At 39.1% G+C, this 12,976-nt stretch overlaps 1 protein-coding gene across 5 annotated transcripts in view; it reads left to right on the plus strand.

Annotated features, from left to right (window-relative positions):
- dlgap4b (discs, large (Drosophila) homolog-associated protein 4b) overlaps positions 1-12,727 on the plus strand; it is a 219,861-nt gene extending 207,134 nt beyond the window's left edge. For all 5 annotated transcript variants that reach the window (XM_078236684.1, XM_078236687.1, XM_078236688.1 and 2 more), the window contains 4 exons: positions 30-448; positions 5,010-5,101; positions 8,362-8,514; positions 11,031-12,727. In XM_078236684.1, the coding sequence (XP_078092810.1) occupies positions 30-448; positions 5,010-5,101; positions 8,362-8,514; positions 11,031-11,249 (883 nt within the window). In that variant the 3' untranslated portion in view covers positions 11,250-12,727. The remainder of the gene's footprint in view (positions 1-29; positions 449-5,009; positions 5,102-8,361; positions 8,515-11,030) is intronic.
- The last annotated feature ends 249 nt before the right edge of the window (positions 12,728-12,976 follow it).

Below are 12,976 nucleotides of genomic sequence, written 5' to 3' on the forward strand. Positions count from 1 at the left end.
TTAATTCTAAACATTGTTATTTAAAACAGCCTAAGCCGCTCCAGCAGCATGACGTCAAAACAGGAAACTGACTCTGATACACAGGAATGTAGTAATTCTACTGCTGGATTCCAGGACAAAAGCAATCAGCTCTCGGATTCAACTCAGCATCACAACACCTCAAACCCTGAACCTGCAGTACGGCAACATACAAAAAGCTCGCAGACAAAAAATAAAGCTTTTGCTTATGGTGATAACTTAGATCCAGCCCTCGATCCATCCTCTTTACCACCACCAGAGCCATGGTTAGAATCTACTAACAATCTTCCTGTTGAACCAGTACATGCTACTTCATGTCGTCGGGATGGTTACTGGTTCTTGAAACTGTTGCAAGCAGAGAAAGAAAGAATGGAAGGATGGTGTCATCAAATGGAGAAAGAAACCAAAGAAAATAACCTATCTGAAGAAGGTACATTGACAAGAAAATAATACTTGGCTTCCAAGTACTAATATTATTACAATTTACTAAATTAAATAAAAATGGTTATATAGTCTTGACATCAAACTCCATTTTATAGCCCAATTTTTTTAAAGTTGCCTTTGAAGTTGAATTCTAATATTAACTGTAAATATAAATAGCAAAATATTAATTACCAGCAAGATAAGAGGTGGTTTTGAAATGATACTGGACATGAGTGAGTGGATGCAGTTTCTAACCAAGCTATTCTGTTCAAAGAACACAACATCATTAAAAGGATGTCATTTGTCATATTTCACAATCAAAATTAAGATCCTTATTCTTGAGTGCATGAGACCAAAATGCTTCCATTATTTTTTAACTACCAGCAATGCTGTATCTTGGGGTTCTAGGGTTGGAACATGAGACTCAGGAAGGCTAAGGCATGTCCTGCATTGAACTTTGATAACTCTGTTAAATTGGTACCCCTTCTTCCCTTCAAGCAATTCTACCATGTCCAATTATATTTCATGATGGAACTGAACATGAAGTAAGGAAATATCATAATGCACCAGACTTGCATATCTTGAGTGGGAATAAAGATATGCTCAGTTTTAAATGGCATGCTTCAAGTAATCAAAATTTAAGTGATTTTCCTGATGCTTTTCCAACCCACTCCAGCACAGTACATAGCTATGTGATGAAGAAAGTCTGAGGTTTGATATGTACTGAGTTAATCACAGTTTAGCTACCGAAAGAGGTACTGTAATTGGCCTCAACTCTGAGTGAAAGGGAAACATAAACCAGAATTTCCACTGCTGATCAATAACCCTAGCTTTCAACTTTTGCTCCCAAAGAAATGCCAGTATTGGGCATTGAGTTTGAGTTCTGCTGTGATATTCCCTGTAAGTAAAAGGTTGCATGACACTCGACAGTACATAGCTACATGATGCAGATGAAGGACATCTGAGGTTTGATCTGTACTGAATTAATCACAGCTTGGCCATCAAAAGAAGTACTATGGCCTCAACCCTGAGTGAAAGGGTAGGATATAAACCGTTTATATCTCTGCAGCTTCTTTGTGTCTTCCTTACAGCTTACATTTCCATCTAGTTTTGTGTCATAGGAAATTTGAACAAAGCAATTGAGGGTAACGTATCTGCCATTAATATAGATGAGTCCCCAGTACTGATCTCTGCAGTACTCCACTAGTTACATTGTCCTTGAGAAGGCGGTGAGCTGCCGCCTTGAACTACTGCACCCATTTTGGTGTAGATATACCCACAGTGAAAGGGAGTTTCAGGGTTTGTTGTCATCCTGGATCTTGGGCATGTTTTTGTGAATTCATTGATTGGGTTTTCTAATCTAATGCTACCAGTAAATTGGCATTAAAATAGCACCAATTGGAAAATCTGTGTAAACATGTTTGACCCCTGTCCAACAGCCTTTGCTATTTGTAGGAAATTAAAAAATAGAAATAGAACAGCACAGTACAGACCCTTCGGCCCTCGATGTTGTGCCGAGCTTTGTCCAAAACCAAGATCAAGCTATCCCACTCCCTATCATTCTGGTGTGCTCCATGTGCCTATCCAATAACCGCTTGAAAGTTCCTAAAGTGTCCAACTCCACTATCACTGCAGGCAGTCCATTCCACACCCCAACCACTGAGTAAAGAACCTATCTCAGACATCCCTCCTATATCTCCCACCATGAACCTTATAGTTATGCCCCCCTAGTAACAGCTACATCCACCCGAGGAAATAGTCTCTGAACGTCCACTCTATCTATCCCCCTTATCATACAAACCTCTAAAGTCGCCTCTCATCCTCCTCTGCTCTAAAGAGAAAAGCCTTAGCTCCCTCAACCTTTCCTCATAAGACATACCCTCCAAACCAGGCAGCATCCTGGTAAATCTCCTCTGCACTCTCTCCGATGCTTCCACATCCTCCTCATAGTGAGGTGACCAGAACTGCACATAATATTCCAAATGTGGTCTCGCCAAGGTCCTGTACAGTTGCAGCATAACTCCACGGCTCTTAAACTCAAACCCCCTGTTAATAAACGCTAACACACTATAGGCCGCCTTCACGGCTCTATCCACTTGTGGCAACCTTCAGATATCTGTGCATATGAACCCCAAGATCTCTCTGTTCCTCCACATTCCTCAGAACCCTGCCGTTGACCCTGTAGTCCGCATTCAAATTAGTCCTAACAAAATGAATCACCTCGCACTTATCAGTGTTAAACTCCATCTGCCATTTTTCGGCCCAGCTCAGCATCCTATCAATGTCTCTTTGCAGCCTACAACAGCCCTCCACCTCATCCACTACTCCACCAATCTTGGTGTCATCAGCAAATTTACTGACCCACCCTTCAGTCCCCTCCTCCAAGTCATTGATAAAAATCACAAATAGTAGAGGACCCAGCACTGATCCTCGTGGTACACTGCTGGTTACTGGTCTCCAGTCTGAAAATTTTCCATCCACCACCACCACCCTCTGTCTTCTATGAGATAGCCAGTTACTTATCCAATCGGCCAAATTTCCCTCTATCCCACACCACCTTACTTTCTTCATGAGCCTACCATGGGGAACCTTATCAAATGCCTTAGTAAAATCCATGTATACGACATCAACTGTTCTACCTTCATCGACACACTTAGTTACCACCTCAAAGAATTCAATCAAATTTGTGAGGCAAGACTTACCCTTCACTAATCCGTGCTGACTACCACGGATTAAGCTGCATCTTTCCAAATGGTCATAAATCCTATCCCTCAGGACCTTTTCCATTAACTTACCGACCACCGAAGTAAGGCTAACCAGCCTATAATTACCAGGGTCATTCCTATTTCCTTTCTTGAACAGAGGAACAACATTCACCATTCTCTCCAGTCCTCTGGCACTATCCCTGTGGACAATGAGGACCCAAAGATCAAAGCCAAAGGCTCTGCAATCTCATCATCTCCCAAAGAATCCTAGGATATATCCCATCTGGCCCAGGGGACTTATCGACCCTCAGGTTTTTCAAAATTGCTAATACACCTTCCCTCAGAACATCTACCTCCTCCAGCCTATCAGCCTGTATCCCATTCTCATCCTCAAAAACATGGTCCCTCTCCTTGGTGAACACTGAAGAAAAATATTCATTCATTCATCTCTCCTATCTCTTCTGACTCGATGCACAAGTTCCCACTATTATCCTTGACCGGCCCTAACCTCACCCTGGTCATTCTTTTATTTCTCAGAGTAAAAAGCCTTGGGGTTTTCCTTGATCTGACCCGCCAAGGACTTCTCATGCCCCTCCTAGCTCTCCTAAGCCCTTTTTTTAGCTCATTCCTTGCTACCTTGTAACCCTCAAGCAACCCAACTGAACCCATACCTCACTGTGTGAAACTGCAAAACTCCTTTTGGTCTTTTCAGCAGGTTGCTTAACACTGGTCACAGAAATAACAAGTCTGTCTGAAATTTTTCAGGCAATGTAGCACTGCTGTATTTTTCTGCAGGTATAAAATTGTTACAAGCAACTTTTATTATTGGAATTTTCTTCCTATTTTTCTTTCAAATGCAGTAATACAATATTCGCTTGTATTAGTCTGACACAACAAAATATGGAAGTTATTCATCCTAGTTCACATTTAAGATTATATGTAATAGTGTTAACATATCATCAATTCAATAAAGCAATTATTTGCCTTGTTACTATCAGTGCAAACGTATGGTGGTTCCCACAGTAAAGATCAAAATTAACATATGTACCTGCACTGTAAATTTCTGGTTCTTCATTCTGGAATCCTACTGCCCACAGCCAGAATTTGGATTTGAAAGAGATGAACAACACAAGTATACTGAGGCTAGATTCTATCTCCATTGCTAAAACCTGGACGTTCTTCATAGCTGATACTAATGTTCTTTAGACTATTTTTTTAAAATTGCATATATTTGATCTTGACTGCACAAGTGGCAAGAAAATTTACGGATCGTATTAGTTTGGTACCAGTACTGTATTAGTGTTGATTTATTTGCTGTTTGCTTTTCACCACTATTACACTATACTACTCAGCACTCAAGTTCAGATTACTTACAACTGTGTTCACTTTCTCTAGAAGGAACCTGGATCATTGTCACCTCAACTACCCTTGAGTAGGTGATGTCTTCAGGTCTAAGCATAGGGCTGAAGGAATGAAGAGTATTTCTGGAACTACTCCATAGCTGTTCTCATCCTCTAACACATTTGCAGGAAGTGACAGGAAGATGTTTAGTATTTTAATGTACATTTGAAAAGAACATAACAGGAAGCTATGTAGAATGGAAGGTAGGTAGAACAGAATTTGCTGACTCGCCTTCAGATGTTGAAGGGAAAAAGTAGAAAACTTCAAGTGAGGGAGTTACATTTTGCTACAGCTATGTAACTCGAGGAAATAATTCCTTTTAACTTGCCCATTGTTTTCATGCCTGATCCTTCAGATTTTTCATTTTATTCTTTATTCATTGTCCAGGATAAAATTATTTCAGTATGGTTCAGAATATAGTTGATCCTGCACGTGGGAAATGTTAATTTGTTTTTTCTTTAGTCCTAGGAAAAATCCGGAGTGCAGTAGGAAGTGCACAGCTTTTGATGTCTCAGAAATTACAGCAGTTCCATGGTCTCTGCGAACAAAATCTGGTATATACATCTTGCTTGTCAGAAACAAGTTAATAGTGATTTATTAACATGCATTTTAAACAGTAGGTTAGAATACAGAATGACTTGTCATTTGCAATGCCTAATTCAGAGTGCAGAAGCAATAATGGCAAGTGCCAAACTTAAATAATTTAGGATCATTCTTTATAGGCTTTTGCATTGCCTCAGGTTAATTCCACACCCATCATCGTACTGTGGCATACAAGCAAGAAATTCTTTGTTCTCTTATTGTATGAACTAATCTCAGCCGAGGATTGGGATGGGGAGGGAATTTCTGCCTCATTACGTCAAGGAAAGGGGGAAAATCAGCAAAGATTCCCACGGTAACTTGTCGTTCAGTGAAACCTGCTGCAAAGTAAGTGCGTGTATCCTGAGCTTCAATAGGAGCATAGAGTACAAAAACATGGAGGTTCTGTGAAACCTGTATAAAACACTGGTTCAACCTCAACTGGGGGATTGTGTGTAGTTCTGGACCCCACACTTTAGAAAGGATATGAATGCATTAGCGAGGGTTCAAGAAAGAATCTCAAAAAATGGTTCCAAGGATTGGAGAAGTTTGGACTATTCTCCATGGAGAAGAAAAAGTTGAAAAGGGATTTGAAAGAGTGTCAAAATCATGAGTCTGGGCAGAATGCATAGGGAAAACTTCTTCCAATTGGTGGAAGAATCGAAGACCAGAGGAGACAAATTTAAGGTAATTGGCAAAAGAAGCAATGACGATATGGGGGGAAAACCTTTTCTCACAGCAAGTGTTTTGGATCTGGACTGCACTACCTTGGTGTGTTTGGAGGCAGGTTTGATCGAAAGGCTGTTTGTTTGTGCAGCAGCACAAGGGAGAGCATTTCCAGGATGTGTGGTTGCAGTAATAGTGTCAATGTTAGATGCCGTCTGTGTGCATCAAAACAAATGAGTTGGCTTCTCACAAACTAACCGTATAGTTTGTTACCTATTTGTAGTTAATTTGCCTGTAACGTCCTTAACCAATTGCAAGTTCTTGTAACTAGTCCTATCATTTACCAACTGCCCTGTTTGTAAGCATGCTTCTGCCAATTCAGTAAATGATGAAGACACAATCTGGAAATTTCAGAAAATGAGATTCTCAACTTCCAATGTGGAGAATTGAATTTAGTTTAAGAACACTTTTTGGTAAAAGTCAGTAAACAAGTATTTTGATTAGAAACTCCCTGCACAAAGCCTTAATGCACTGGATCTCAAAATCTAATTGAGAGCATGATCCCATCATAGATTGGGAACTGTGATGAATTGTTGCTGGCATATTCTGTCTTCCTATGTGCTACAGAGCTATCTTGAAATGCTCCAATGGAATTCTTCTTATAATAACACTTGTGGTATTCCTGGCAACATGTGCAGCTTTAAGTATTGAATTTTAACATTGGAAATCTCATTGGAAATGCTTACATTGCAGGTTCCAATCCAGGTCTGCGTTGCAGTTTTTATAGATCCAAATTCCTGCTGCTGACTAGAAAGCTGTAGGGAACAGTTTGGGCAGATGTGCAATGAGTGACTAATTTAATGCTGCCATTGCCTCCCATAGACCTTGATTAGAAAGTGGGCCATCTCAACATTGAATCTGTCATTGGGAATGTTGACTTTGAGCCTGTAATTAATATGAAGTTACAGGTACAGAAAATAGTTGCAGTGACGATTCTAATTCTTCTGACCACTGCCTGTTTGTTCTGGCATGAAGAGCAGTTCTAGAATCCAGCACCTTTTCCCCTTTTCCTACTCTGCATAAATGTGTCATGAAATCGACATATAATATTTAACACTTAGTAAGTTGAACAAATGCCTGAAATAGAGAATCCATTTAATTGGGGTTAAGAAACAATAAAGGAGTTACTTCACTACTTGGTATATTTTATAGGCTACCATATATTGGGAAGGAGGTAGAGGAACAGATTTGTAAAGAAATTACTGAGGTGCAAGAACTATAAAGTAATAATGAAGGATGGGCTGAATGGCCTCCTCTGCTGTACTACTCCACGATTCTGTGGCATACTCTGATACTGAGACAGGCTCACTATTCCCAATTCAAAGACACTTGCAACCAATGGACAGACTTTCTGAGCGAAAGGAGTACTGAGACTGTTGAACTATACTTCACATTGCTGCAGTGAATGATCTCTGCGTCTTTATTTCCTCTGTGCAATGCCTTTTCTATAGTAACAGCCTTTCTGTGACTGAGTTCCAAGTATATTAAGTGACCCCCTACAGGACATTCTACTTAATACTTCAATCAAACGGAGCTTCCTCCTGCCTTAATACCTGTGGCTAGATCTCTTGTCTTCTAGAATAGCCCTATTTGGGAATGTTTGTGGCATTTTGAGAATGAATTAAGGTAGATCTTTGGATACATTGATTTCTCATTGTTTCATGTTTCTAACCTTTTCAGGGTTATTGCTAAGTGTAAAGTATATTCTGTGAATGTGGTGTATTACACATTCAAACTATAGCAATTTTAGTTCGAAAACTGGATGCCAATTCTGTGGAGGATTGCTGTGTCGTTAAGACAAATTTTGTTTTTGTTTTAATTTTACCTGCGAGATGAAGTTGTCCACGATGAGTTGTAGATCACTTAATTTGAAGAGAGAAATGTTACTCCAAGAGGTTTCGTACTGAATTAATGTGCAGAGTGGATAAAACCTTCAGATACAGCTGCATCAGTGCTCAGTAGACAAATTCAGTAACTGACCTGGCCCTGAGTTAGGGAGATGAGGTCTGATTCCTGACTTTCTTGATTCATGGAAATAGTACGGTTGCTATAGCCAACCTCAAAAATTAAAATTAAAAATGCAGTGGTTGCTGAATCAACCACATCCTGTAACAAAACATTCTGTGCTCTGACAAACCACTGCAAAGAAATTTCTCCTAATCTCTCCTCACTCATAGTTTTAAATTTGCAACCATTGATCACTGGCTACTGAGGGGAAAATCAGCTTTGACTTCACTTGAATGCTGTACAGCCTCCTCTGCTGCTGAACCACAAGCGTGTATATATGCTGAGAACAGATCTGACTCGAGTGCAAAACCACTCTCAATCAAATTCTCTTATCCCCACACTAAGGCATGTGACATAGCCCATTGGGACAAGATTTGGAAAAACTGCTCATAACACTGCAGCATTAGTCAGGGAAGGAAGAGTGAAATTAGTCAAAAGGGGAGAGGAGCAACCACTCGCTTCATAATTTTGACTGCCATTTGTGCTGTTTATACATTTGTAGAACCAAAATGCAAACCCACGACCGACTGCACAAGATTTGGCTGGCTTTTGGGATATGCTGCAACTTTCCATCGAAGACATTAGCTTGAAGTTTGATGAACTTTATCATCTTAAAACAAATGACTGGCAACTAGTTGAAATGCAGGAAAAGAAGGTAAGTTCTAGTTAATTTGGCGAATGAGAACGAATTAATGGAAGACTGCTGGAATATTTGTGTGAAGAAATACTCTATATGGCAAGGTATAAAACAGTTTTATGTATGTTTTTGATGGATGTAAATAACTGCAAATGAAAACGTACACGAGTTTACCTTATGTTCCTCTAATTTCAGAGCAGGTGGGTGTTTCCTGAAACTTGTGGTTTGTCTTAATTGGTTTAATTTACACTGACTGCACATTTTTGGTGTTGTATAACTATCCCATTGCAAATCATGAAAAGATAGAATTTTCATATGGTACTGATAAGCATTTGCCAAAAAGAAACATCCTGTTGACTTGCGGAAACCATACTGTAAAATCAGAGGAATTCTTATTTTAGATTGCATTGAGGTTCCGTTTATGCTCAGTGAATGCAAGTGATTGGCTTGTCAACTAGCAATTAAAAAGAGCCTTGTCCTTTTCATTACTAGATGTCAGGCCTAAGTAACCAATCATCATTTTAAAGAAGAGTTGGATAGTTACCCCTGGTGTCCTGGTTAATATTTATCCTTCAATCAACATCACTAACAGAATATCTGGTCATTATCATGTTGTTTGCGGGAGCATGATGTGTAAATTGACTCTCATTTCTTGCATTACAACAGTGACTACAGCAAAGCACTTGATGTTCTGAGATTGTGAAAAGTGCTTTCTAAATGCAAGGCTTTCTTTCCTTAAATAGCCACTGGCTGGATACTTGTGTACTGGCAAAATAGTTTCTATCTAGAGTTTTTAAATAAAATCTCTCCATTTGGTTTCCCTTTCTGCATTTTTAACCTTTCATCCTATTTGCACAAAAGTAGGTATCTGGTTTCCAGAGGCATGATAAAATATCCACTGAATAATTATTTTTAGCAATACAGCTGATCAAATTGTCACAATGAATCAATCCCATCCTGCTGATTTTTACACACAAGTTTTGCATTCCTTTGAAAGACAATATATTCAAAACAGAAGATGCAGCATCTGTGGAAGAGATCATATTTTGGGCCAATCAAAGCATCAACTGGAAATTTTTCCAGCATTTACTGTTTTATTGCAATACTAGACACTTGAAATACCTCAAAGCATGGACATTACAGTTGTATCCAGTACTGGAAGAGCATAAATTCCCTCCAGTTAAATATTGCGAAGACTGAAGCCATTGTTTTCAGTGCATGTTCCAAAGTCTGTTGCCTAGCTACCAATTCCATCTCTCTCCCTGGTAACAGTCTAAGATTAAGGTCAGAATTTACACGCAGATGAGAGGCTTTCTGGACCTTGTGAAAGTGGTTCCAGTGGTCTGAATTCAATAGTCCTACCCTCGAACCCAACTTCCACCATTTCCAAAGGGGGAGCAGTGGATTTGTTAAAGTGCAGTTTCCTTCCGTCTCTAATTTTTCATGAGGAGGGATTGAATAATATGTCGTGTGCACAATAAACCCAGTATGAGAAAATCTAAATCATGTTTTACAATGCCAATACACTGAGGTGTGTTTTTGCCCAGCCTGCCTCCACAACGGCAGTCCAAATGTTGGCCCGAACACTTTTTCTCTTTCCCGACACGGTGGGCATGCCTTCCATTTTATGCACACACACCCCACCTCCCAAACCACCAGAACTTCCCTTAAGTTTGGTTTGTGGACCCAGGAATCATCCTATTGTCCTGCTAACTGTTGCTCCCAACCTATGTGGAAATTCGGGCCTAAGTGTGCAACCTTGTTGTCACACTTAATTCCAAGATTAGCTTCCAACCTGACTGTCAATAAGACTGCCCATTTCCACCTCCATAACATTCTTCAACTTCATCCTATCTCAGCTGCTGGAAACCTCATTCTGTACCATAGCTTCAGAACAAAATGGAATGAGACACCTAGAGGAAAAAGTATCTTACTGCACTCAGGTCAGGGCCTAACACTGGATTTGTCCTGACATCCGTTAATTGATCATGCAAAGCTGGAACCATTTTGTGACCATGTTAAACTTTTATTCTAAGTAATCATAAATGATGACAAATCAATTTTTCTTGTGCCAATTGTGAAACGCCATTCCTTTGAATGGGTATCTTCTCCAATTTTGCTGGGGAAAATGTCTGAGTAGTAGCAAAGTGGGTTTCGCAACCTAGTCTTACCTGGTGATGGCACTGTTCATTTTCTGCCTTTTGGTCTGGAATTGGCAGTGCTCTCATCTATACTTGAGAAAGGGTGAGGATGCGGGGGCTCTACAGTGTGAAGTGCATTTGGAAACCATTTTGGTTGTGCTTGCTGTTTGTTTTCCTTGGCACTGAATCTTTTATATTGCAGAATTGCTGCTGATTTATTTGCTTCTGACAGCAGCTGAGTCTAATAGAATTGAGAAAAATGATACAAAAGTCCTGGTAAACCTTTTGGTACATGACTACAGCAAACTGAGCTAGATTTGGATAACAGCACTTATTCTTTGTATTTTCTTCTTTCCCCCCCCCCATCCCCCACACCTCCCCCCACAAACCAAGGAAGAGAAAAAGCTGCCTCCTCCTGTGCCAAAGAAACCAGCAAAGGCTAAGACTCCTTTAAATCGTGAGAAATTAACCGATTCAGCAGACAAGCAACGCCAGGAAGCTCGCAAGCGATTGATGGCAGCTAAGCGAGCTGCATCTGTACGACAGAACTCTGCAACAGAGAGCGCAGATAGTATTGAGATATATGTTCCTGAAGCACAGACCCGACTGTGAATTGGAGTAGATCTTTTGTATACATTTTGGGCTAACTTTAAAACTTCAGCAGTCTGTGCTATTCTACAAGCAACGTTTAGCATCAAGTAATATACAATGCAATGTTTATTAGTATATATGGCATTGCTATTCAACAGCAGACTATTAAAATCCTTTCTTTCTAAATGTTAAATCTGATCTCATCAGTGCGTATATTGGTTGCCATGCTTCTCTACCATTTGCATGGCTATGTCTTATCCATCACAGTCAGTTTTTCTGTACAGTAAACAGATTGCTTTGTGTATCATTCACGCCTCAATAGCAAATTGTGTTTTCTCTAGTGTATACAGGAAAAGGACTTGGAAAAAGTACATCAACAATTCTTCATTAATTTAACTGTTGAAAATTTGAAGGAAGATGAAGTTTCTTTGAATAACAAACCGGAGCTCAATTTTATTGGGTTGTTGCTACTTTTGTTCTAAGGAATGTGTTCAAGTAGTTCATCTGCAGAAATGATAGCTTTTCAGAATATGCTTCCATTGGCTCTGTAAATTTGGAGTGCTGCTGTAAAATGATGTAAAACCCCTCTACCATTCAGTAGAGCAAAGCAATAGAGCATTTCAATGTTCTCACATTTTTTCAAAATGTACAGAAGTGACACAAGAAATTGTTCAGAACCATAAATCATTTTATGAAAGAAGCACATGAAACAAAAAAGGTTTTATCCACACCAATCTGGTAATAACCTTTTAAAATGTGTTCTTGGATTTTGCAGCCAAAATTTTAAAGTATTTGTCTCATTTGTTATGGTTACTTCCTGAATCTAGTAGTAGCTTAAAGTGGTTGTTTATATGTAGATAACTAGTTAAGATTTTAAGCATTCAAATGAAGATAAATTATGGAGAGAACCATTAAGTGTTTTGATTGACTTAATCCTGTTAGGTGCAAGTGTCCTGTTCAAAAAAAGTTGGTGAACATTCATAAAATGTGAAAGAAGCACTACCTAATAGCTTTTGTCCAAATATACTTTCTATTGTGTAGTAGTTGCCATTATTTCATCTCCGTGTTGCACAGTGTCGTGTTTAGAAGATTGCCAAATGTTTGTCAACCATGATCTCATTCTGTTTCTTTCAATGGCTTTTAATAGAAGAAATAATTACTTTTTGAACATTCATGATGCCATTACTTAAACATTAAACCCACGAACAAATGATTTTAATTTCAAAGATTCACTATTTAAAACCTTGTTTGGTTATGATGCAACTATGGTAAATCTGTATTTGTTGCTTTGAACGATTACTCATGCTTTTTTTTTTCCATCTGAGGAATTGATTATCTGCACTTGTGCCCAAGTTTAAATGCATTAGGAGAAGATCACGTTTTACTAGAGATGGATGAGATTTGTTACTCATCACTGAACTATCATTGGTGGACTGTTTTTTAAAAAACAATATTTTCCATAAAGATATGTCTGGAGGCAAAGTTGCCTTCTAGCTTGAGTTTCATTGTGATGGTCTTTCTTTTATAAGAGTGATGGTACTTTCAGATAAAATATACATCCATAGAATACCATAGTTTTACACAGATAATGCTCACTATAATTTTCTATCTATTAAAGAAATCCCCAGAGTGCTGTATCTAGCTCTGTGACTGACTCAGATGTCTCTAACCTCAAGACAACTGTTGCGCCAATTCTCAATAACATTCCTCATCTCTGCTCTTTTAAAACTTAATTTTCAAGCCCTTAT

The sequence above is a fragment of the Mustelus asterias genome, chromosome 20, assembly GCF_964213995.1.
Source record: "Mustelus asterias chromosome 20, sMusAst1.hap1.1, whole genome shotgun sequence".
NCBI classification, from domain to species: Eukaryota; Metazoa; Chordata; class Chondrichthyes; order Carcharhiniformes; family Triakidae; genus Mustelus; species Mustelus asterias.